Source organism: Hyperoodon ampullatus (assembly GCF_949752795.1).
Source record: "Hyperoodon ampullatus genome assembly, chromosome: 2".
Lineage (NCBI taxonomy): Eukaryota > Metazoa > Chordata > Mammalia > Artiodactyla > Ziphiidae > Hyperoodon > Hyperoodon ampullatus.
Genome location: NC_136915.1, coordinates 96,090,624 through 96,116,667, shown reverse-complemented (window position 1 = coordinate 96,116,667; position 26,044 = coordinate 96,090,624). Strand labels below are relative to the sequence as shown.

The following is a 26,044-nucleotide window of genomic DNA, read 5'->3' as shown; positions in this document are numbered from 1 at the left end:
GAATATAAAGAAATCACAACCAAGCTAACTATCTCATTGAGCTGGCAATATGTGAAGGGACCAGGCCCAAAGGGAGAATCTAGGTGTAAACCAACACAAGCAAGAGGGGTCCAGATGGAGGATGGTGGCAGACAATGGAGAACTGACTTGAGGGCTGAGCTGGGGGCTTCAGCGTTTTTATAGGGTGCTCACCTCTGCCGGTCTGTGTGGGGATAGAACCCTGAAGGGCAGTGGCACAAGTCTGGGGCTGAGCGGAGGTTGTGGCAGTAATTTGGGCCTGTGATGCTTATGGCTGGGAGACGAGGCAAGGCCCAGTGGGGGAACTCTTAAGGGAAGAAACTGTGTCCTGATGCTGCTGTGCACCCTTGATCCTCACCCAGTGTTGGGGCTTGGAGAGCTCTGTTGGCTCAGGCAGGTCCTCTTTTACCCACAAAGCAACCCTGTAAGTTCAAGGGTTTAACTGTATTTTTATTATGCATTGTCCAAAGCATAATCGCCCCAAATGTTTTTTGAAATTGAGTCCATTTCCTAGAGTGTCTTGTTACTTTTTGGAGGGTGGTTGTGTTTTTCTTTTTTCTAGGTAGACTGGCACATGCATCTATTTCCAGCCAGTGAGACTGTTCTGTTTTTTATTTGGGCAGTAGCCACTTGAGTTTTAATGTTCTGTGTGCTTCGGGCCTCATTCGGGAATTTAAATTATTTTATAGTGGATAGGGACTGTAGGATAGAGAATCACAAATCACAGGACAATTTGAAGTTCATTGACAAGGATAGTGAGAAAATTGTGCTTTGCAGAATATTTTACTCTTGAGTTTCTCTACTGTCATTAGTTTTGAAGGAAAAAGGAAAAAACGAAACAAAACAAAACAAAAAAAACATTCATCAGAAAGGCCAGAGTAGAGGATCCGTCCAATACTTCACAGTGGAGAATGAGGCTGGGTTCAGGCTACTCTGCATATTCTAAGCACAACTGAAAATAGAAACAGCCTGTCTCAAAACCCTCTTTTGCTGTCATTTCTTTTAGACACCCAGATAGTAATCTCAGGCTGGATTCATTTTCTTCAGAAACATTTGGGAAATAGCACCACCCAACTACTTGGAGACATAAAGCAGCAGGTTGTGTGAGCAGTGGCCCTCAGCTGCTCTGTGGCTGGACAAAGCTGAAAGTTACCTTGAGGTTCCTGCTTATTTGTGTAGTTTGATGTCAAGGCATCATCAGATTTTTTTCAGGCTCAGGAAGAGACTTTAGAAGCCTCAGGTTTTCTCTTCCTTTCAGGTAGCCTTATGCCATTAGGGGAGTTGTGTTTTCCTTTGGAGAGAGAGAGGTGCATCTGTGTTTGTTTCTACCCAGCTGCTGACGGGTGAAAGCACAGCTTTCATTATGTTTCTCTCCTTGAAGGTCAGGAGTGTTCGCTACCCTCTGAAGACCCTGTTTTCCTTACCTATCCAGGCTTTTCCCCACTTATGTCTAACCCTGGCTTAGTTCTAGACATTGGAATGCCTTGCCTTCTCAGTGCGATTTCTCCATTCTTTCCAGCTCAAATGCTATAAGCTTCCCAGAGGTCCTAGACCTTGGTCAAGGTCACTGGCCATGTGGTTCTCATCTGTTAGCATTTAGCAGCGCCTGACCTGCTCCGGGAAATTCTTTAAAAGGCATACAGTAGCAGCCTGTACCTTGGGATTAGTCATTTGACTCTAATTATTCTGCTGAAGGGGCACATTGCCCCCTCACCCCTCCATCCAGGTCTGTTTGATTTCTGTTACCTTCTTGTTTTTTTTTTTTTTTTTTAATGCCCTGATTCAATTTTTTGTGCCTGAACTTAGTCTGGAAGCATGAACCCATAAATGGTTCTCTTGTCCACTTTAGAACTCTGGGCATCAAGCTGTTCACCTGAACAAGTCTCTGCTTTGCCCAGCTTACATCTTTGAACACCAGTTACTCCTCTCCTACTCTGATAAAAGTTGTAGTTATATCAGCTCTGGCATGGGGGCTCTCAGTAGCTACCCATCCTCTCACACTCTGTCTCCTCTGGTCTCTAGTTCTTGTGTTTAGCTCTGTAACTGCTTAAGTTCTTACCTTCTTTACAAGTGGTCGATGTGTGAGTCTTGTCTCTACAACTTTATGGCAAGCTTAGAGATGACAAGTATCTTTGTAACCTGTAAGTCCCATAAGGCCTAGAATATTACCAAACCACTTTAAAAATCTTTATTAGTTGTCTGTTATGTCACAGTAATGTTAATGATAAATATGCTTTTTTTTTTTAAGTAAGTATATTTAACACTTCAACCTTCCTTTTGCTGAAGAGTGATTTTTGGTTTTGATAAATGGTAGTAGCCTCAGTTCATGACAAATTTGTACTGAAATCCTGCTTAATTTATACTGAACTTCTACACGTGGAGTTTAGTGTAAAACAGAGGCTTTATATGCAAAAGTGGGAGTATTGATAACAAAACTCTTTTTTTCATATATAATCATCATAGAATTTGAAGGGGAAGTTCTTGTGAAGCTTGTCAGATTACCTTTCAGATTTCCTTCTATTGTTTCCAAATACTACTTCAGAGCAGTATCATCTCCATCCCCATATGCTTCTAGAATACATTAATTCAACAGCAAACTTCATACTATCAGACTTAATTTAAAATGTGCTACAAGAACTTAAATTTACTGTGCCCACTCAGCATTCCTAATCCATGTTATCTTGAATGTTTGAGTTATGCTAAAGATTTACTGGACCAGAGAATGAGAAAATCCAAATTCTCTAGAACCTATCCCTTACATGGAATAGCTAACACAGTAGGAGATGCATGGCTTTTCTCTCTCTCTCTTTCTCTCTCCTTCTCTCTCTTTCTCTCTCTCTCTGTCCCTGCCCCTGCCTGCCAAGAGCACAAACAATCTATTTTAATGGAAGAACTGAAGTAAAGCAAGATAATCCAAATTAACTGTGATGGTTGGGGAGAGCTAAATTCACTATTGTGTTCCCAGTATTAGAAAGTGACTGGCACATCATAGGCACTTAGTTAATTTGACTGTATGAACAAATTTAAAAAATGTTTTAATATACTTATTAACTCTTTAATACAAGAAGAGCTTTATTCCCATTGATTCAGGATATGGTGATGGGTAGGTCATCACTTATTTTGTTCTACCTTTATGAGGCCTCAGGGTTTTCCACTGTATCCTTGTCACTTATGACAATACTAACAATAATAGTAGATACAGCATCTAGCATTTGTATAATGCTTTTCACATTTAATAACTAAAATTTAATAAGCTGTACATATATGTGCTTTCACTTTATCCTCAGAACAAATCTGAATGATGAATAGAAAAGGATCCAAAAATGTGACCCTTCTTCCTTCTGCCAGTCCTGGACCATGGTCTTCCTTCTATAGCAGGGATGACAGATAGAGTTCTTTGATTGGTGAGGAGACTAGAAATAGAAAGATATCAATATGTTATGTGCCAGAAGCCACACATCAAGTTTATAACAAAGACCCAAATTATATGTAGTCTGACATTTTTTCCACTTTAAATTTATTATGGATTTAACTTACTTTACATTTCATTCAACAGTTTCTTTGAGATGTCACAGAAATTCAGTGATGGATGTATATTTAAAATTGACTATAAAGTCAACATTGAATGAGATAAAGAAGTGCTATTTTTCAGAGCCAAGCATTATCTTATTTTTATTGGTATTTTGAAAGTATTTATTAATTTCCCTAGATAAAAAATGGTACGTGATTTGGAATACAAAGAATAAGATTTGGATGTGATTTATAAATCTCTTTTTTGTTTTCATTCCTTTTATGAATCCTTAGGAATAGGTGAAGATGTCCCTTCTGAACTCTGTTTTTTTAACTTGGTTTCTGAAGGACCTGTTTCTTTTTCATTTTTTTGCCCTTTCAAATAGCCAGCAGTGTCATTAGTATGCTACTGTATTGTGAGAACAAATTGTGAAAAAACAGGTAAGGATTTAGGATACTTTACTGAAAGATTTTATGAATAAAGTATTTTGTATTTATCTATTACCTGTTTGGTAGCTTTAATTTCACAATGTAGGATATTCTAGAAATAAATATTTGGATTTTATTCTGGATTTTTCATGTTAACAAAGGAAGGGGGGGGAGAAAACACTGTTTAATGAGACTTAACTTGGATCTTATAGGAAAGCCTAAATTTGAGGTAAAAAATGATCTTGGGCTTCCCTGGTGGCGCAGTGGTTGAGAGTCTGCCTGCCGATGCAGGGGACACGGGTTCGTGCCCCGGTCCAGGAAGATCCCACATGCCGCGGAGCGGCTAGGCCCGTGAGCCATGGCCGCTGAGCCTGCGCGTCCGGAGCCTGTGCTCTGCAACGGGAGAGGCCACAACAGTGAGAGGCCCGCGTACCGCAAAAAAAAAAAAATGATTGATCTTATTTTGATTTTTGGCTAAGGCTTTACTTGGTTGAAGTATGCTTATTCAGAACTGGAGACCTCAGAAGTGCTTGTAACTTGACAAAAAACAACCTGGATGCACTATTGGGACACTTTTGAATGCTTACTTGGTGATTCTAATGGTGTACGAGACACTCTACTAAGTGAGATCCTTTGCCCAGGTAGCTCAGGGATCTGTCCTGCATGTGGGGGACTGTGTTGGGAATGGTGTCTCTGTTTCAAAGAACTTTAGGTCTTTTTTAAGCTCTTGGATTTCTGTATTTATCTGACCTGTCTTCAGTTCTCATAGAGAGTTGATTTATATAAGCTAATGTCAATTAAGATAACAGCCTTTTATCTGTTTCAGAAATTTCTTCTAAATTATAAGGACTACTACCTCTAGGTCTAGTATTTGAAGATTTGGCACAAATGTTTGTTTTATCTATAGATAATTTTCATGTTTGGAATTATTAAATTTGAAAAATATTTGACTAGCCAAACTTGGTATCTAATTTTAGAGGAGCTGATGGCTGTTAAGTGATGATGCATAGATAGAATAGGTCCTGAAAGGCCCCCCATAGAATTGCTTTTGCTGAGCAATACTTCAGCATTATACCCTTGACTCATATTAAGAAGGGCTAGAAGGGGCAGGGGTACAACTGTATTTATAGGGATGTTGTTGAAAACATTGTCTATATATCTCACACAGTGTCCCTTTTATAAAAATCTATCAGAGCAATTTTTCTTACACTTTGGTGCCAAGAAACTTTATACAATTATCTTTCAAGTGATCCTGTTTTCCTCTTTGCTTTGGTTGCTAGGAAGTATAGCAGTAAATTTGTAACATGTTTACCAATTAATCAATTATATTTTGGGATACATTTTATATACTAACTTTATTTTACTCCTATGTATTTAATCTTCTTTTGATACTCCATTAAACATCAACACATTTGTTGAATGCCTGTGTATGTTAGGCACTGTGCATGATGCCAGAGATACAGTGATAGGCACATCTGACACAGCCCCAGCCTCATGGAGCTTAAATTCTTTGGGGGGAAAATAAGCATTAATCAAATAATCATACAAAGAAATGTAAAAAAGGAAATTGTTACAAGTACAATGAAGGAACATTACATGATGCTGTGAGACTCTATTTTGGTTCTAATTCCTCTTTTTCTGTATGTGTTATATCCCTTTCTATGGTAACAGAGATACATATTTACATACAGATACACACATACATATATACATATGTACATGAACACTGTCTCTAGAATACATTTATATTTATGTTTTCTTGTGAAAACTCTTCTTCGATATGATTAAATGGCTGATTGTTTTTCCATTATGTGGAAGTATCACAATATATTTGTCCAGTACCTTATCATTGGACACAGCTTGTTAACAATTATTCACTATTGTAAAAAAAATATTGTTTTATTTTTCATTTTTTTGAAAACCAAGGTTTTCTAAAGGGTTCTGTTTTAGCAGGGGAAAAACAAACAAACAAAAACCAAAACCATCCCACCCCTCACACTCAAGAAGTCTGAATAGAATCCTTTTTAATTAGTCAAGGATAGAGGGTCTTATTGACAGCAAATAGAGCAGGAACAAATGCACCATAGTTTGACTAGCTTTTCTTGGGCCCATAACTGTCAGTCACTTTGTCTGCGTGGGGCAGCATCTTGCCTCTTCCAGAACATTCAATTCATGCTGCAGTACTATCCTTCTATACTTGGGGTTAGCCTTCCATGTTGAAGCACTAACAGTCTGTGTACTTCCATTCATGGAAATATTTACAAATGATGAGCTCTTAGACTAAATGCAGCATCACAAAGATCATATCCCTGAGGGAGGTGAGAAGGGGAGAGCAAAGCAATCAGGGTCCGGGAATGACAGTTTCCAAACAATGTGTCTACTGTAGCCTTCCCATGTCTCTACATTTACTAATGAGGCTGAATAGTTTATTACAGGCTTGTCAATGAGTTGTTTTTCTTTATGAATTCCTTGTTCATATCCTTTGCCAAGTTTTCTATGGGTCAGTTCATCATTGTATTATCATTGATTTGTAACGGCTTCTTTTATATCAAGAATATTTTCACATATGCTGCAAACATTTCATTCAGTTTGTCTTTGCTTTTTAATTGCCTTGTGATATTTTTAGCATAGTGATTAAACACACAGGCTTTGAGACAAATCTTTGACTCAAACCCTGTTCAATGACTTATTACCTGTGTATTTTAGTCAAGTTGCTTAACCTCTTTAAAGCTTTTATGGATTTTTATGGTTGTATTTGCTTTTTTTTTTGTCTCTGGAAACAGTAGATGTAAGGAATAAATTTAATGATGTATATTCACTGTAAAATCTTTAGAAAACACAGATAACTCTAAATTTTAAAAAGTCATTCATAATTCATAATGCCTCTGCCTACTCACAATGTATGTTAGCAAGTAGTTATGTCTTATATTAATCACAGTTCTGGATATAGTTTGGAATAAAGTTGTTCTCCTTTAATATATTGCAGATATCTTTTTTGGTTAATATGTATGTTCACTTTATCATTTCTAATTGTTGTGTAACATTCCATCTATAGATATGCTATAATTTACTTGTTCGTTATTTTTAATTAAATCAATTCCAATGTTAATTATTAAATATGTTGTAATGAGCCCTTCATGATTACTTCTAATAAGCAGAATTTTATGTCATATGATTAATACATCTTTAAGGTTTTGGATATTTCTGTAGCTTCATCTACACTAGGTATTATCTTTTTTTCTTTTCCTTTTTTCTTTTTTGCCAGTTTGTTAATGTGAAATGATATCTTACTTAAATTTGCATTTCTTTTGGTTACTAGTAACTTAAATATGTTTTGTGTATTTATTAATTGTTTTTATTTCTTTTTTAAAATAAATTGCCCTGTTAATTTCTTTGCTAGTTTTTCATTTGGAGTGTTCATTTTTTTTCCTTATAGATTTTAAGAGCATTTATATATTGCAAGGACGTTAATCTTTTATCATGAAAATTACAGATATTTTCCTGCTTTTTCTTTTCATTTTTACTGTTTTTGATTCAAGGAAAAATTTGGGGGTTTACAAATAAATAAATCTAGCTATCTTTGTTTTTTACCTTTAAAGATTATGTAAGTAGTCATCAGTATTTTCTTCAAGTACTTTTATGTTTTTGTTTTTTACTTAAAACAAATTTCAGGTTTCTGTCTAAATTTTACATTTAAATATAGATTTATAGATAAATTTGACATTTAAATAAGCTCCATGAGGGCAGTAGTTTTGTCCATCTTATTATTCCTTATTGCTGGCAGTATTCATGGCCCGTCACAGGTATATAATACATATTTATCAAATAAATAATATAAATCTTTAATTACCTAAATTTTAATTTCGTTATAAAATGGGTGATAGAAATGTCCTTTCTTAACATTTTCAAAAAGCTGGAAGTGTACTTTCTAAAATGTATTTATAATCTGTTATCTTTCCTCTGTCTGGAACATTCTTCATTTTCATCACCTGAATTCTTGATCATCTTTAGATGTCAGCTCAAGCATTGTTTCTGTAGGAAAGCCTCTGTGATAATCGTTAGATAAGGTCACATTCCAAATTGTAAGTTTTCGTAATACAATCTTTCTTTGTGACAGTTGTCACTTCTGCAGTTTCACAATTGTTTGTAGAGTTATTTAGATATTTCTTTTCCCTACCAGCACCAAACAGGCAGGGACTTTACTTGTTTTTGCTTATCATTATATCCCACTGCCTGGTATTAGATATTAAGTTTTTGTTTGTTTGTTTTTTATTTGAATGGAAAAATAAATGAACAAACTGCCACAAAAATTGCATACTGAGTTTTTGCACATGTGTGATCCCCTTGAGGGCTTTATTATTGATCTTTCTGTCTGTTTTGTTGTCGGTCCCATACAGATTTAATAATGCTAGCTTTAGAAGACATTTTAGTATCTCTTAGGTTATGATGGCTTACCACGTACCCCCTATAATAATTCATCTTAGTTTTAAAACTTTTCCAACTACTCTCACGTATTTATTCTTCCAGTTGAATTTTATAATCATTTGTCAAGTTCAAAAAATTCTCATTGTATATTTGTGTTTGTGTCTACGTGTTGGTTTGGGAGGAAGGAATTGTTTTAAATTTATAAATTAACTTGAGGAAAGACAGTGTATTTATAATAAAATATGCAAGCTTCTTATTCAGGAATTTGATATGTATCTTTTATTTACTTGAATGTTTTTTATTTCCCTCAGTTAATTTTAAAATTTTATTCATCCAGAACCTGAACATTTCATGCTATGATTTTTCTTACACATTTTTGTTCAGGAAAGAGTTAACATGGCAGGCTTGAGTTTGCTATCTTTAGCAAAGTCTGCTTTCAGGCTTAGATCTTGACTGGCATCTGGGAACTTGGGTTTTGAAATGTTCCCTGTCCCTGTGGTACTAAGTGGTGAGGTTATTTGGTGTGTCAGGGGTACTGAATTTCATTGTGCTAGCCTGCCTAAATTAAAAAATAATAATAATAATACAGTGGTTTATGATGGGCACCTACTTTCCTTCCGAGAGTTTTTAATGATTGTGGCTGATCTTGCCTGTGTAACCAACCCCCCAAAAATCCTTGAGCCATGAGTCTCAAGGAATCTTGCTGGTTAAAAACACTACACATGTGTTACTGCATTTTACTGCTGGAGAACATTGGAAGCTTACAGATGGATTTCTCCAGACACCACCTGATATGTCTTTTTCTCTTATTAGTTTCATTAGTTTTAAGTTTCTTCTCTTGGCTTTTCCTAGTAGTCTCCATAATGTCACCTCCAAATGATAATTCTGTGTACTTTTTAACAATATTTATCTCTCACATTTATTTTTCTTGTCATATTATATTGATCAGCTCTTCCAGAAAAACGTCGAGTAGTATAATTGACTTCAGGAAACTTTAATATGATTGTGAAGTGTTTTAAATATGTTTTCAATTGTCTTTAGCTTAATATTCTTTATTGTGTTATGAAAACATCCCTTAACATCTAGTCTAACATCTAGTTCACTTAGAGTTTCATCAGAAGCACATGATACATTTTATTAAATGTCTTTTTTTGACATCCCTTGAGATGATCCACTGCTTTTTTGGTTCTTTATTAGTCTGAGAAATTGTTTTATATATATATACACACATATATATACACATATATATAATACATAGAAATTTTTTTAAAATTCAGAAAACTTTTAAATTTATTTTATTTTATTTTTTGGGGGGAGTGGGGCTGTGTCAGGTCTTAGTTGAGGCATGTGGGATCTTCGTTGAGGCACACAGGATCTTTCGTTGCGGAGTGTGGGCTGTTCGTTGTGGCGTGCGGGCTTCTATCTAGTTGTAGCACACGGGCTTCTCTCTAGTTGTGGTGCGCAGGCTTTCTCTCTCTAGTCATGGCACACAGGCTCCAGGGCGTGTGGGCTCTGTAGTTTGCGGCATGCAGCCTCTCTTGTTGAGGCGTGTGAGCTCAGTAGTTGTGGCACGCGGGCTTAGTGGCCCTGCAGCATGTGGGATCTTAGTTCCCTGAACAGGGATTGAACCCACATCCCCTGCATTGGAAGGCAGATTCTGTACCACTGGACCATGAGGGAAATCCCTAAAAAATTTTATTTTAAATGAGACATGATGTAACTAAGTATCCCTAAGGTAATAGAGTATCCATATTATTTTAAATGAATTTTAATGCTTGCTCTGGAAAACAAGATTAAGTATTATTGCTTATAGTAATTTACTGCCTTTTAAGTAACAGAGGTTAATAGAAGGATGCAAGATGAGATGCATCATCTTGTGATGTCATAGAAGATAAAATAATTTAATAGAATAATACATAGAAAAATTAAGATTGCTCAGCATTTTCTTATGGGACAGTTAACTGTAATTTTATGCCCAACATTTGTTTGTCAAAATGTGTATTTTCTGAATTTCAGCAATATTTACACATATAGCTATGTGTGTATATATTTTTACTTTTCTGTGTATTTTTGGTGCACACAAAAGCCTGCTGCATTCAGACAGGTATTTTTCAAAGCACCAACTTATGCTGCCAGCTGTCTCACCTAACTTTTAATGCAGTATGATGAAATAAACTATTTTGTGTTTTGCGTAATTGTCACAGTGCCCATAATGGTGATTTTTTTTTTCCTGTTGGAGTGGGCACCCAGATATGAACTGAATATTTGAATGTTGGTAATATTGACTGGGCATGCGATAGTATGATGTCATAAATTGATTCTCATCTTCCACTCTAATTAGTCATGATCATTACAGATTATTTTATTTTCCTAATATTTGCTTCCTGTGTTCTAAAACTATATTACTAAAAGATATCAGTTTATAGTTAAAATTGAGAAGAATGTTAATTTTAAATATAAATTTTTAAAATAATAGCTGACTATAACTATAACTCCTGTCATATTTACTACTGAAATATATTTGTATCTATGAGTTGCATTCTAGTTCTTGTAAAAAGATTAAATATTCTCACAAGGAAGAGAGGATGTAGGTAAATAAACATAAATTCTAACATTTAATTGAAATTCAGTTAATCATTGTTTTTCTTCAGCTTTCTTTTATATGGGAGATAAAATTTTTTTGGCATGGTAAAAATATCTTTATCTCTCTTGTACTCCATCCAAATTTCCATCTGATAATGTGGCAAAGGCAGCCTTCTGAAAATAAATAAAGTAAATGCTATAGTAAAAGCATGTTTTTCTGATTTCCATCAACCATAAATGTCTAGCAGCTTATTTTCCTAGTCGAATGTTTGATAACTGTAAAGGTGAGCCCAGTTAAAAAGGAGAAGTCGTGCCCCCTGCCCTCAAGCACCACATAGGCCAGCAGGGAATTGAACGTGCAGACAAGCACTTTTAATGCTATGTGGTGATTTCTTTTAGGTGTTGTACAAAGTTAGTGAAAGCCTAGGTGGTTCATATTAAGTTGGCTTTGGGGTATCAAGGAAAATGTTATGGAGGCTGACAAATTTGAACTTAGGTGTTGCTCTCTCACCCTCCTTTGGTAATTGGCCCCACTAATCCTGCCTAACATTATTTCCTAGTATCTCTGTAATAGTCAGGTTTCTTCAGAGAAACAGATCAAATAAGGTGTGTGTATGTATATATATACATATATGTTTGTGTATGTATATGTGTGTGTGTATTATATGTCATAAGGAATTGTCATGCACTTAGGGAGGTTGGTAAGTCCCAAGATCTCTAGGGTGAGTCAGTAAGCTGAGACTCAGGAGAGCCAAAGGCATAGATAGTCCATATGAGTTCAAAGGCCTGAGAACCAGAAGAGCTGATGGTGTGGTTTTGTCCTTCAACCTGAAGACTTGAGACCCAGGCAAAGCCATTGTTTCAGTTGGAGTCTGAAGGCAAAAAGAGTCTATGCCCCAGTTCGAAGGTGGTCAGGCAGAAAGAATTCTCTCTCACTTGGGGGAGGGTCAGCCTTTTAATTTTATTTGGGCCTTCAACTGATTGGATGAGGCCCACTCACATTAGGGAGGACATGCTTTACTCAGTCTCAGATTTAAGTGTTAATTTCATCCAAAAATACCTTCATAGAAACACCCAGGATGATGTTTGACCAAAAATTTGGGCAACCCATGGACCAGTCAAGTTGACACATAAAATTAACCATCACACTGTCACAGATGATGCCCTGATCTGCCCATTGTTCTATGAACACTTGATATTCATTTGTGAACTTTCAGTCTTGTTTTCCCCCAAAACTTATATCACTTTCCCCCTTTCCTTTATCTACTAAATACCACTGACTTTCTCTAACTAATGTAACCACTAACTGATCTCCCCTTTTTATTTCTTTGCTCCTTAATTATAAATTTTAGTTATTTCATGGATGTTTTTCTCTAACTCAGTGGACAACTTTCTGAGGGTGTGATGACTATGCTTTTTCTTTTTTCAGTCCTTTTCCCTCTAAGTAGAAGAATACTTAGTATATAGATAGGGATATTTGTTAATTAATTTATTTATTCAATAATATCAACTTAATATATACTAGATATGAGACACTGAGCTAGGTCCTGGTAATATAAACATAAACAGCATAGAACAGCTTTCTGGTTGTTGGAAGCGTGTGGTAAGTGGTTATAATACAATGTAGTGTTATATTAGAAGGCTGAAAAAGTACTTTGGAAATCTAGATGATATGATAATCACTATCTTTATCATGCAGACTCAAAGAAGATATTATCAGAGGAGTCACATTTTTTAAGCTGGTCCTAAATGAGTAACTAAGTAAATTAACAGTTGTAAGTTAGGGGAAACATTTAGAATGAATGGACTACAAAACCGAGGGTTATGGATGAGAAGAATATGCTTGAGAAATGTGAGAAGATCTGTGTGTCTATAGTGTATGGCTTGTGAGTCTTTGGGAAAGAAGAGGCAGGTGAGAGGTAGATAAAGCTATAGCTTAATACACTTTGCATGCCATTGCTAGAAGTTTTAACTTTATCCCTGTAGGCAATAGGAACCAGTGGACATATTCAAAGGAGTGAGTGACATATCATATTTTCATTTTTAAAGGTGATTCTGGGAATAGTATGGAAGATGGCCTTAAATAGACAGAGAAAGTAGGAGATGGAATAATTAAGAAGTTCATTGTCACAATTTAGTTAGGAGATATTGAGGGCTTGAATTAGGTAGTGAGAAGAGAGAACGGAACCTGCATTTTAGAGGAGGTATTTTTAAGGTTGAATCAATAGAAATTGGTCACAGTGTCAGGGAAGGAGAAATTGGAACAGATGAGAGGTTAAGAGAGAATGAATATGTAGGAAGGTTTCAGGGAGAGGGAAAAATTCATCATGACTCTTGAGTTTCTCGGCTGGAAGATGGGGTGAATGGTGATGGATTGAAATCAGAATTTGATTAGAATCAGATATGTTGCTTCAGGGTTTCATACATAGCAGCTCCATTGCTGTCATCTATTGAAAATCAGCCCTCGACACAAGGGTTTCTATTTTTTAAAAAAAGAATCAAGTATGTTAGGAAAGGTATGGAGTTGAGTTTTGTATGTGCTGCATTTGAGATGCCAGAGGAATGGTTAGAATGCAGATCTGCAGGATGAAGAGGATGCCTAGGCTGAGCCGAGCTGTGTAGTCTTCATCTTGGCTCCCACGTGGAACCAGGTGACAAGAGGGGGCAATTGGAGGAGAACATGTAGTTATAAGGGGACTTAAGAGGATCAACATGCCTCGCTCTATAAATATTTGATTGACTGATTCATTGTATTAATAATGGGCCCTATATGAAGCAAAAGAAATGGAATCTATGAGATTCCACTCACGTTCTTATAAGTAAACTGTAGTATATCAAAGCAGGTTACAAAAATGGAATCCTTTCTGTATAGCTGCATGACCAAGCAAGTGAGCTGACTTATATTGGATCTCCAGTTATCATCTACAGGCAATTCAACCCCATAATTGGTCTTGCTATGTCCACTCTTGCTGCACTGTGAGGAATTCTCTACATAGTAGCCACAGAGATTTTTTTTTTTTGTCAGCTAAATGTGAGGTCAATCCGTGTGTAAGATCAACTCTTTCCTTGGCCCTGCCAGCCTCTCTTACACATCTCCTACATTGCCCCTCTTCACCCACCGGGCTCCAGCTAAATGGCTCTTCTTTCTGTTCCTGCTTCACGGCCTATGTATATGGTAGGTGCTCAATAAATATGAAGTGAATGAATGACTCTACCTTATAGGTTTATTATGAGAAGTAAATGTGAAAAAATATATGAAGAGTCAATTAATGTACCTGGTACATTAGAGGTGTGCAATAAACTCTACTTTTGATCACTTTTGTCCTTTTGTTACCAAATCTATAAACCTGATGTTTCTTTATCTTTTTCTCCTTCAACATGCCTTTCTAGCTCTTCACATCTAGCCAACTTACTGTGTTTGATTTTTGCATCTCCATATGTATTGATGTCTCTCTTCTCTTTAGTTGGTGCTTGATATGACTTCATCTAATTTCCTGGGCTTTTTGCATATGTATCCTCTCCTGAGTAACCCCATTTCTTATTGTGCTTCAATCATTATATATGGATTCCTGGTCCCAAGGACACTGAACATAAAACAACCTTCCTGCAATGAAATTCCCAGGAGAATGGGGACCCTCTAGAAATTCCCAAGACTATCAAGGGACTTTTCACCACTTATAAAGCATTATCCTGACCACATCATTATAAATGTGGATTTTGAATCAGCAATTTATAAATTAGAGCCAAGACTTACTGAACACCAACTCTGGGCTAGGCAAAGTCCTAAGCACTTTATATAAATTACCTTCCTTTACAAGTTTGATTTTATTAGTATTCCTGTTTTATACTTATTAACCTGCCCAAGGTCACCCTGCTAGTGATTTGCAAGTTAGGATTTAAGCCCAGGTGGTCTAATTTCAGATTCCTGCCCTCAACTATGCTTTTATATTCTATAGTCTCAATAGCAGTTGCAGGGTCATAGAGTTAACTTTTATTCTTTAGTGTTTGATTTAAAATTTTTAAAATAATATGCAGTTTTAGTTAAAAAAAAAAAAAGAAAAACTTCCAACAGTTCCTTTCTATCATTCTACCCTACTACTTCAGGTCTCACTTAACTTATGGCAACTACTGTTAACAATATTTTCTGAGTTTTTGTCTTTATGTAAGATTTTTCTTTTTAACCTCTTAGTGTAATCTTCCTCTCAGCTTTTGTCTTCTGAAAAGTCAGCTTATTCCTAGTTAGTTGGTGAAAGTGTTAAATACAAATGGTACACACACACACACACACACACACACACACAACTTGGGTTGACCCTAGGAGAAAGGTGTTCTACCTATGTCCCAGGCAGACTTCTAAGATTAATTAAATTCTTACCTATTTGGTATCTATTTACTTGAGTTTCTGCCTGAAGGAGACCAACTTTTATTCTAAAACTCCAGGGTGATGAATTCTTCAAGTTCCTGGAACCGAAGCTGCTATTTGACAATTCTTCTATGACTATCACCTTGTCGCTCAGAGAGAAATGAATAATGGCCCTTCCCGTCTGGCTGTATGGACTCAAGAATCAAATGTTTTCTAAACAATGTGAAGAGAGTTTTGTTTCTAGATCATTATCTTTTCCCACCTTTTCCCTTCCTGAAGAAGAACTCTACTTCTTCATCAGTGACAAAAAAATGCCTCTATGGAAATGGCCGTGCTTTTCAGCATGCAGTGGAACATTTTCCTAAAAAGTGAGGTCACCAGAAGCACAGAGCAGAGAAATCCCAGATGGCACTAATATTTGATTTCATTTTGAGCTCGCTCATATTCAGCAGATGGATTGGAAGGCTGACCTTGCTGACACTTCTGCAACACAGCCTGCTACTCCAATTGCCTTTGTGAATGTTTTTTCATAAGGCTTCTCCTGGTACCTCAGAGATTGATGCCTGGTCGCCCGCCTGTGTTATGCTTCATTACGCCAATGTGGTTGAGAGTTGCTGTGTTCTATAAAAGGGGAAATCCTAGCTCATCAGTATCTCAAACTTTTCCTACAGTCTCACAAATTGCTTGTAACATCTCAGAGAACATCATCTTCACTTTCTAGGTGTACCTCTGATCTGTATTCGTTTTTAACTTATCCTTTCCTAATTTTTCTGCTTTTTGGTGACATGGACAAATTAAGAATAATATAAAAAATCCTCTGGAAATGACTAAACAGTTTCCAACATGCCTCTTAGACACAAAAATCTAATTATATGAAGGTGAATATTGTTGACTTCCTCCTTGCAGTATAGCTTTGGTGGCTAAGAGCACAGACCTGGGTTGGAGTTCCCAGCTCTGCCATTTCCTTTACTTTAATGTAAGCCTCCGTTTCCCTGTTTGTAAACTAGTGATATTATTAGTGCCTACCAGTTAGGATTGGTGTGAAGGTTAAGTGAGATATAATGAACAAATCATATTTTTATCACAGTATCGGCACAGAGTAAATACACGGTGAATGTCATTGTGCAGTGTGCTTAGTATTTTTTTGCATATGTGTATAATATAAATGATAAAATAATTTTGCTTAGTTTTTATTTGGATTGCAAGGAAAGTGGACTGTTTGTTAAGGAGGAAGTTTTTAATGATCAGAATGAGGCTTTGTTTCAACGCTTTTTATAAAATTTTATTCACTTTTACAGATCATTACATAATCCACATACCTGTTTGGACAGGGAGCCTGTGGAAATGCAGCACCCTCTTCCCCTCCCTCCTGCCCCCTGCAGCTCATTTCTGTTTCAGTGATGTGGCTAGAGAAAAGAAATTATCACACAGTGTGAATATCCAGCAGGTTTTATGTTTTTCCTGACAGGTTGACCTACATGGCCATTCTGTAAAGTTCCCTGGGAACACTCAGTGCTGAGGAGGATTAGGTTGCTTCAATCTTTACAAGTTGCTGGTTCTCACACAACCCGATTTTGGTGCACATTTTAAAGCAAAGCATACTTTGGCTTAGAAAACATTGCATATTTAATAGCCTATTTGACTGAATCACCTCTCTACCCAATGTAATGTTGATGAATTAGACTGCGGTTTTGTTGTGAAACTTTCTTGAGGATGTTACTTTTTTCCCTTTGTACAGGTCCAACATAAGGCCAGACTATGCAGACTCCAATTTCCATGAGTTCAAGATGCACACCTTCAACCGGGTTACATCCTGCAAAGTCTGCCAGATGCTCTTGAGGTAAGTTTGTGTGATCCTGGTTTTCAGTTTAAAGGAACTGGTATAATTGCCAAATGTTTCAGACTTTGCTAAGGTCCCAGCAAAATGTTCTCAAGTGGGGATATTGCCTTACGAGTTTGGATCCATCAGGTCCTTCCTTGTCCTTGTGCCTGGACAGTTCCTTCAGAACCCAGGAAGGTCCTCTCCCTCCACCGAAGGGAACTGCATAGCACTGTGTTCTCTTGTTTTGCTTTCTGACAGTAATGATTTCCTATAGGCAGAATTTCGCACCTTTTAACCTATCACCCTCTAATTTTACCTTGCAGGGGAACATTTTATCAAGGCTATTTGTGTGTTAAGTGTGGTGCAAGAGCACACAAAGAATGTTTGGGAAGAGTAGACAATTGCGGCAGAGTTAATTCTGCTGGTAAGTCATGTTTATTTTTGTGATTCTGCTTTTAATGAGAACATAAAACTTGCTAAACATAATTAAGGCTTAATTTACTCATAATATATGTTTATTATAACATCGCCTTTTGAAACTATCGTTTATGAGCACAATTTGAAAATTGTTGGAAATTCTTGTGACTTTTATACATACCTGGGAGGCTGAGGGCTTCAAGAGGGACTTGGAAGGTTCCATGTCACCCATTTCATTCACCCCTAACCCCTAAATTTTAACAACACTGTACAAATACAGCCAAAACACACAAATGGAGGTGTAAAAACAAAACAAAAAAAATGGTTCTTTAATTCTGTCTTTGGTTTTTGAATTTCCCCTTTTTTCTCTTAAATATTCATCTCCGAAATGCTAATGCTGCCAGGATTAAACATTACACAGACTAATTCATGAATTAATGAATTGAATACATTGTCATTTTACAGCATTTAACAAAGAGCACGTATCCTTTGGATTTTGTGTAAATATTTTCCCCTTGGTTTTTAAAAATAATGCTCCGTGATTGTGACCTGAGCCAGTTTCTAAAACTGTTGGCAATTATGCATTCAGTAGCCTTTTGCCTCTCTCTGCTCCTCTTGGGCTCTCTTCCTTCTCTTTCTTTTCTGGCCTCTTTATTCTTTCTCTTTCTTCTTCTTTCTCTTTGTCCTTTTCCCCTGAGTTTCTCTGTGTTTTATCAATAAGACCTTTCAAAATCAGTAAAACTTTTTGAACAGAAGAAAGGGATCTTTAACAGCTTGAGTTCAGAAGGTAGCCATGTCAACCTTTGATTTTCCCAAAGGGAAAGGTGGACATTGAATTATTTTGGATAATACGAAGAAGAGTGAAACAGAGGATAATAGCTCATTTCAGAGCTGAGTTCAGAAAATAGGCAATCGTACAAAAGGTGTGAATCCTATTAGAGGACTGAGATCACAGCACATTCCTCTCACTCGGCTCCTTCTGTAGATGTATTTTCAGGGCCCCATGAGCCATTCTCAATGCCAGGCATGGGCAGTGCAAGGAGAGAGAGCCCGACATTAGTTGAGCACCTGCACTGTGCCTGCCCTGCCTGGGCCTCTGGCTGGGCCTTTCCTACAGGGACTCATTCAGTCCTCAAAAGAGCCCTTCCCAGTTTCTGATGGAGGTCACAGTGCTTATGCAACTTGCTCAAGGTCTGTTAGGTAAAGGAGACAAGATTAGCACCTACTAATGTTTCTGAAGGTCTGAAACAATCTACAAAGGTATAAAATACAAAAGAAATATTACATATATTTATTACTATTATTATTATTTAATCGCCTACCTGAAACAATTTATCACTTAAATTTCTGTGGTTCCATCTTTATGTGTTCTGTCCTTTAATCTCTTTGAGGACAATTAACATGTTACTTGCTCACAGTAGGTGAATGGATTTTTATAAACCCCATAGCCCTGTCTTATGAGTTTCAGTCTCTGAGGAGTATAAAGTGACCCCATAGTTGGCAGGGTTCTTTCAGTCTAAAGGGAATAGTGTAGGAGAGTGGTTGTGAGTCAAGCAGAGATGAGTGAAAATCTGGCTCTGCTCTTAGCTAGCTGCATGAGCTTGGGGAAAATATGTAAACATTTCATTTATTCATCTGAAAAATGGAACTTAGAAGATTATTGTGAGGATCATATGAATTAATGTTTATGCCTAGCAAAGTGCCTGGACACAATAAAAACTCAATATTTTCATCCAAGGTGTTATAATGAGAAGCTGATTTTTGAAAGGAATGGGTTTTAATCTGCATTTTGGTTGTTTTTGTGATGTGGGGCAAATGTGTATAGAGAAACTAGTGAGCACCAAACTTTGAAGTGATAGACAAGAATGACATTAAAAGGACTTAAAATTTTTACGTTACACACAAATCAGTAGGAAACAGTTGGGAATTCCTGGTCTAGCCAGATACGAGAGTGGTATATTCCCAGTGCCTGTTCCAGAGTCATTGGTTCAGTGTCTTCTTCTGGTGGATGAGTTGCTCTGTGGAAGGAGACAGGATGAGAAGGCATTAAAGGCTATCAGCTCTGGAGTCTTGGTCGAGTTGGAATGAGGCTCCACAATTTTCTAGCTGGGTGACTTTGGTCCACAGTTACTTAACTTTTTTTTTTCTTTCAATCTTTTGGCTGTGCTGCACGGCATGTGGGATCTTAGTTCCCTGACCAGAGATTGAACCCGGGCCCCCTGCATTGGCAGTACAGAGTCTTAACCACTGGACCACCAGGGAAGTCCCCCAGTTACTTAACTTTTTAAAGGCTTAGGTTCTTCCCTTATAAATTAGGGATAATAATAGTACCTAGCTTTCAAAAGATTTTTGTTTTTTTGAATAAATCTGTAGTACCAGTTACTGCTCTAAGTACTTTACCACCGTTAGCTCATTTAGTCCTAGAACAATTTTGTAAAGTTGTGTTATTGCTATTTTTATCTTAGCAATGATGAGAAACTGAGGCACAGAGAAATAAATAACATGTCTGAGTTGCTTAATCAGTAGACCTAACATTCAAATCCAGACAAGCCAGCTCCTGAGTTTGTTCTTAACCCCTGGGCTGGCGACCAGTCCTGTGAACTAGCTGTGATGATACATGCCAGATGCGTCAAATGCATAGTACCTAACCCAAGTACATAATCAAGTGCTTGGCTTTCTCTGTGAAAGAAAGAGAAATTCTAATCTGTGTGTGTGTGTGTGTGTGTGTTTTAAAGCAAAAAACACTTTAAATTCAATTAAGGTAGTAACTACCAAATGTCTTTAGGTTTAAATGTTCAGATGTGCTGCAAGAAATTCAGGTATCTCTGGGGACCATGCCTGTCCTTTCCCCATGGAATGTCTAAGAGCTGGAAGTAATTTAGACACCTTAAGCTCCAGGGCCTCTTATTTTAAGATGAGGAAACTGAGTCAGAAAGAGTATGAAAATAAGATAAGAATAACAGTTCTTTGCAGATTATAGATAATGCTTACTTATACTCATTCATCAAAAGGTAACATTGTTCTCTAAACTCTGTTATTTAATTCATTATAAAGCAAGAAATAGTTTTTTTAAACCTCTGGCTAAATTTGCTTCTTGGAGTTTTGAACGTAATTCCCTTGCTCTCTTGATTCTTTCTCTGCTTTGCATCCTTAGTTGTCCTCCATTCTCCTTATGTTTTGCACATCTGTGTCCTCATTCTCATCCTCTCTTCTCTTTCTGTCCTTTCCTGCTCAAGATTTTTAAAAGACTGATAGCATTGAATGCTCGTAGTTAGTTAATTAGTGTTATGAAGGAGGCTCCCCTTTTTTGCCTTTGGATTAAGATTTGATGGGTAGCCCTTAGAAATGAAGGGATCTATCCTCAGAGCGAGGAGGAATTTCCATTACAGCTCTATCAGTAGCCTTCTCTCCCTCACTTCCAAAAAGATACTCTCTGAAAGTTGGAAGTCATGATATCCTCTCCTCAACCTCACCCCTTCCTGCTCTGATGTAGGTAGTGATCATGCGTAGAGTGTGAGTTTCAGCTTGGCGGGCCTGGTATGAATGTGGTAAAATAGGTAGTATTTTGAGGACATGGACAAGCTAGACTTTGTGGGCTGTTACCTAGCCTATAGAGAATCCCAATTCCCAATATTGGTTTAAGTTTTGCACAGTTCTTTATTTCGACATCCAAGAGTAATTGCTTGCAGGAGTTCAGCAAGGTAACTTTCCATGAGTGATATGACTGGAGAAAAACGGGTGTAAGGAAGGAGGGCAGGAGGAAGGACACGATATATCAGAGGCTGGAGAATATGGTTTACTTGAATGGGGCTTCTGTATGCAGGAGAGAACTTGACTTTGGGGAAAATCATCCCAACAGCCAAATTTAAGGCAAGTGAATAATATTGGTTTAAGGCAAACTTAAATTCGTATAGAATCCACGTTCCCCCGTAAAATTAAATCATAGGTGATTTGAGATGATTGATGCCACCTTTACAGAGCTTTATGGCTTCATTGGTTAACACAGTCTATTTTCTCAACAGACAAAAAGAGATTCCAGTTGGTTCAGTGTGAGTCAAAAGTCCACTTGTGGTCCAGAAAGCCACGGCTAGCAGGAATGGCTAAGTAGTTATAAACGTTGGATAGTTGGGGTGGAAGACAGTTCCAAAAAGTGGAGCATTTTCATTCAACATTGGACAGGTTTATAGATAAGGGAGCAGTCAGTTGGCAAAGAGGTACTAGTTGTACAAAATGACACAGTAACCCAGGAGCTAAATGAAAGCTAAAGAATCTTCCACTCCACCTTGTAATTGTCATTTCCACTGGTCATCACATTGCAGGCCTTACCCTACTTGACCTTTCTTGATCATCTGGCACAATTAACCATCCACCACATCCCCCAGGTCATCCTTTGTATGTCTGATTAATTTTTCGGGCATTAGCCATAACCTAAAACCCAGGTAGATAAGACTCCATTTCCACTTAAGGCTTTTCTCCTGAACTTTGGATTCCAAATTTCCATTTTCTTCTCATGTATCCGTTCCCAGGTGTCCTGCAGTGACCTCAAATTTCACATATGTAAAACCAACCTCCTTAGTCATCACCACCAACTTCCTCCTATTCCTTGTCTTAGTTAAAGGTGTACCATTCATACACTCACCCAAACCTGGGTGTCAGCCTTGACTTACCAGCCTCCCTCATCTTCATTCACTTACCTATTCTTCTTAGTTCTCCTCCTGAGTCTCCCTAGGAGAGAGATACCATATCCACTGATACGGTATTGCTATAGATTAAACAAAAACTCATTGTCTCTTGTTTGGACAACTACAAACTCCCTGCTGTTAATTTTACTTCCACTATGCAATTTGCAACATGATCTTTATTAAAATCAAGTCTGATGTGTCACTTATTTGCTCACTATACCTTCCATTCCTCACAGAATAATGTGCAAACTTCAGTTAGATGGTGAGCCTCTCACTGATAAGAATCATGCTGAACTGATGTTCTGACCTCTGGGAAGCCATGATGGATAGATGAGTGAGTGGACAGACCGACAAATAGAGTAATGAGTAGAACTGTGGTGTACCAGGATTTCTGGGCCCTGAAAATCACTGTAGTCTTAGAAGCAGAAGCAGGAGGCTGTGGGGGATTGGACAGTTTCTGGTTCTACCCTTGTAGAGACTAGAGCTCAAGTGGTTGTGGGATAAGTGGAATAAAAACCTGATCTGAATCCCTGGCTGATACTTTAAGAATGAAAGATAGAAAACTGAGTAGACCTTTGCATTCCTTTCTAGTATTTATTCAAGTTAAGTTTCATGCCCTGAGCATTGATCATCAGGCCTTTGACAAGGGACACTTGGGTTAGGTTAATAAGTAGCAAGAAAATGAACTGGCTCATGGAACATCTAATGACAAAAATGCCTCTGTTTCTGGAGAAATCTACTCCCTTTCCATTCAGTCCCATTTTTAGGATTCTTGCTTCTCTCTTAGTGTTTCTTCTCCCTGAAATATGCTCCCTTTTCTCCCTACAGTTCCAATATCTACCCTTCTTTCTCTTCCTCTCCAAGCTCTTTGTCAGTCATTTAACCTTATCCTGTCCACCCAGTAGTCATCTGAATTACATTGTTCTCTGATTAGTTTGTGTGTAGGTTTTATGTCTTTGCCAAGGTTAGGCTGTGTTGTGGTAACTAAAAAACCCAAAACCCCAGTGGCTTTAACACATAAAAGTTTATTTTTCACACATGCCTTGTTTGCTTTGGGTTCTTCCCTTCTAAGTAATGGCTTGGGAATCCGAGCTAGTTCCATCTTGTGACTGTGAATTCAACACATGGCTCCTGGGCTTGCTGCTCTTAAGACCTATGGACTGGAAGTGAACAAATCCATTTTTTAACATCAGAAGTCCATTGGTTAAAACTGGTCACATGGCCTCAACTTAATTATATAAGGGGAGCTGGACAAGTAATGGAACCCATAGACTGTTTGGGGAACACTACTGTCTCTGCCACTTTTTATTTTTATTTTATCTTTTTAAGAGTTTTGCACTGTGCATAACCATCCTCTAATCACCTTTTTTTGTTTGTTTGTTTTAATGGAAGTTTGTAACATTTTATTTTATATTTTTGGCCATGCTGCACGGCTTGTGGGATCTTAGTTCCCCGACCAGTGATCAAACCCGGACCCTCAGCAGTGAAAGTGAGGTGTCCTAACCACTGGACCACCAAGGAATTCCCTCTGCCACTTTTTATTTCCTCTTATAGAGTATATGCTCCTTCACCATAGGGAATGTGTTTCTCATCTTTTGTATCTATCCCTTAGTACCAAGTCCAAAGTCAAGGTGCTTAATCTCAAGTTGTTACTCCTTTTTCCTAAATAGGAATATTTCAACCCAAATACAATCCTTGACAGTGTTGAATGTGGTAAAAATACTAACCATTAAGCATTTGAAATAGCTCTTCTTTTTTGTGGAAGTTACATCTTTGGATGTTGTCTCCCCTGGGTTCAGAAACCTTTAATATTTCATGATCTATATCCCTGAAATTTGTCTAGTCTTCATTCACCCTCAAAATAATAATTACTTGGTAAAAATGCAGTTCATTTCTGAATGAAGAAATTCATTCTCATTAATATTTGACAATGACAGATTATTAACTCAAGTACATTTCAAGTGTTATAAAAGGTCCTTTAAGGTTTTTATATATATATTTATAAGACAAACTATGCAACTTGGACACAGACTTGAAGGTTTGGTGATTAGTTTATGTCTTAACATTTGAGGATTTGCGTGGATATAAAGAGCAGGCAATTCCACTCTCCTTTTTGCTGAACTTGAGTTGACTTCTTCACATTCCCCATGGCAACCTCGGTGATCAACATGTACACAGACTCTGAAGTGTGCTGCCAAAACTTTCCAACCTTAATAATGCATAGGTATGAACTCCATTATGTGACACTTTCTCAGCCAGTCACTGCAAAGATAATATAATTCTAGAGTGGCATTTCTTTCTCCCAGTACACCACCGTGAAGGTCTAGTCCTAGACTATAACCTTTGGGGGCATTTGTGTTTTTTCCCTGCTGTAATATATGGCTAAACTCCTCTTGGCCCCTTCTTGCCCTGACGTTGATCAATATTATAGCTTGCTTTGCATCCTCTCGTTTTAAAGAAAGAAAGTAACATTGGAAGGCAAATATTGCTGGAGTAGATGACTTCAGTTTATTGCATCTTTTCCTTTAGTGGGAGTGCAAGCCTCAACTGCTCTAATACTTAACCGAAGCAGATCCCCATTTACTTATCTGTTTAATTGCTCTTTTATCTAGGCCAGCTGCTGCTCCTAGGTGCTGCAACCACTCCTAATTGGAAGGAAGTTGCCTTGGTATCCTAATGGTTTAAACCTGCAAGATTGTTATCTAGGACCTGCACCCCAAATTGGCATCTGAAATGGCTCTTTTATAAATAGTATTGCAGTATTTTATCATAAGAGGTTAACTTTTAGAATATAATTTTATTTCATTCTTCTACCATTAGGCATTTTATCACATGATTTTTACATAAACTGAAGCTTGATCGTTGATTTCATAACCAAAAAATGACTTTGGTTCTATTTAACGTTATTTAAAGCCTTTTATATAAATTAGTTATCTTTTTTAACTTATCAAGACAATTTTATACTCAAGGGTAGTTATTATTCCTTCCATTTAATTATTTGGGTCAGTTTAATGATATATTAATAATTATTAAAGTGAACTGAAAACTATTATATGGTTGAATTCCTGTTAGAGCTCCTGAAAAGATTTGAAATCAAAGCCTCTTTCCAAGTATTAGTTGTTTTTTTTTTTCTTCCAAAATATTGCTGTAGATCTGAGTGGTGAACACAGCATTGTGCAACTTCCTCCAAAATTTGATCAGCCCACTGTCTTTTAGTTTTAATGTTTCATAAAAATAGGACATTAGCCATGATGACAAAAAACCTTCAAAAGCTTTCCTGGTAATTACTTTTCTGTGGCCCCTTTTGAGACAAATGATCTGAATGGGCATCGATTTGTTTAGTCTTAAGAAATAGAACTTCAGACAAGAGACAAAGCAGATTGTGTAATAATGTATGCATCGAGAGCCGCTTGTATTGGAAAACAAATATAATAGGACTGAAGTTTATGTATAAAAAATTAATGATATGGTATGAGTCTAGAGTCTCAGTGAAAATCATTTGTCTTACACAAATATGCCTACTGACCCTATGCCGGCATTGAAGATAGAGTTCTGCTCAGGCTCCAAGCACCTCAGTAACAGCACTTCTCTGAATTACATTGAACCAGTTGGGACATGATGAAAGAAAGCAAGGTGTAAATACCTTGAGGGCCTGTGAGTCACCATCTAGAAAGGTTCTTGAAAGGGTAAGAACATTTTATAATTTGATCAATAGGAGCCTGAGAAATCGGCTGCAGGGTAAAGACAAGTTGAGGATTAAAAACTTTTGGAAACTTGAAAAATTGAATTACTATC

The 26,044-nt window shown here is 37.2% G+C and overlaps 1 protein-coding gene across 2 annotated transcripts in view; it reads left to right on the top strand.

Annotated features, from left to right (window-relative positions):
• The window catches only part of VAV3 (vav guanine nucleotide exchange factor 3), a gene marked incomplete at its 5' end in the record, with an annotated part of 403,292 nt that overhangs the window by 242,392 nt on the left and 134,856 nt on the right, over window positions 1–26,044 (top strand). For both annotated transcript variants that reach the window (XM_079697986.1, XM_079697985.1), the window contains 2 exons: window positions 17,067–17,168; window positions 17,474–17,574. In XM_079697986.1, the coding sequence (XP_079554112.1) occupies window positions 17,067–17,168; window positions 17,474–17,574 (203 nt within the window). The remainder of the gene's footprint in view (window positions 1–17,066; window positions 17,169–17,473; window positions 17,575–26,044) is intronic.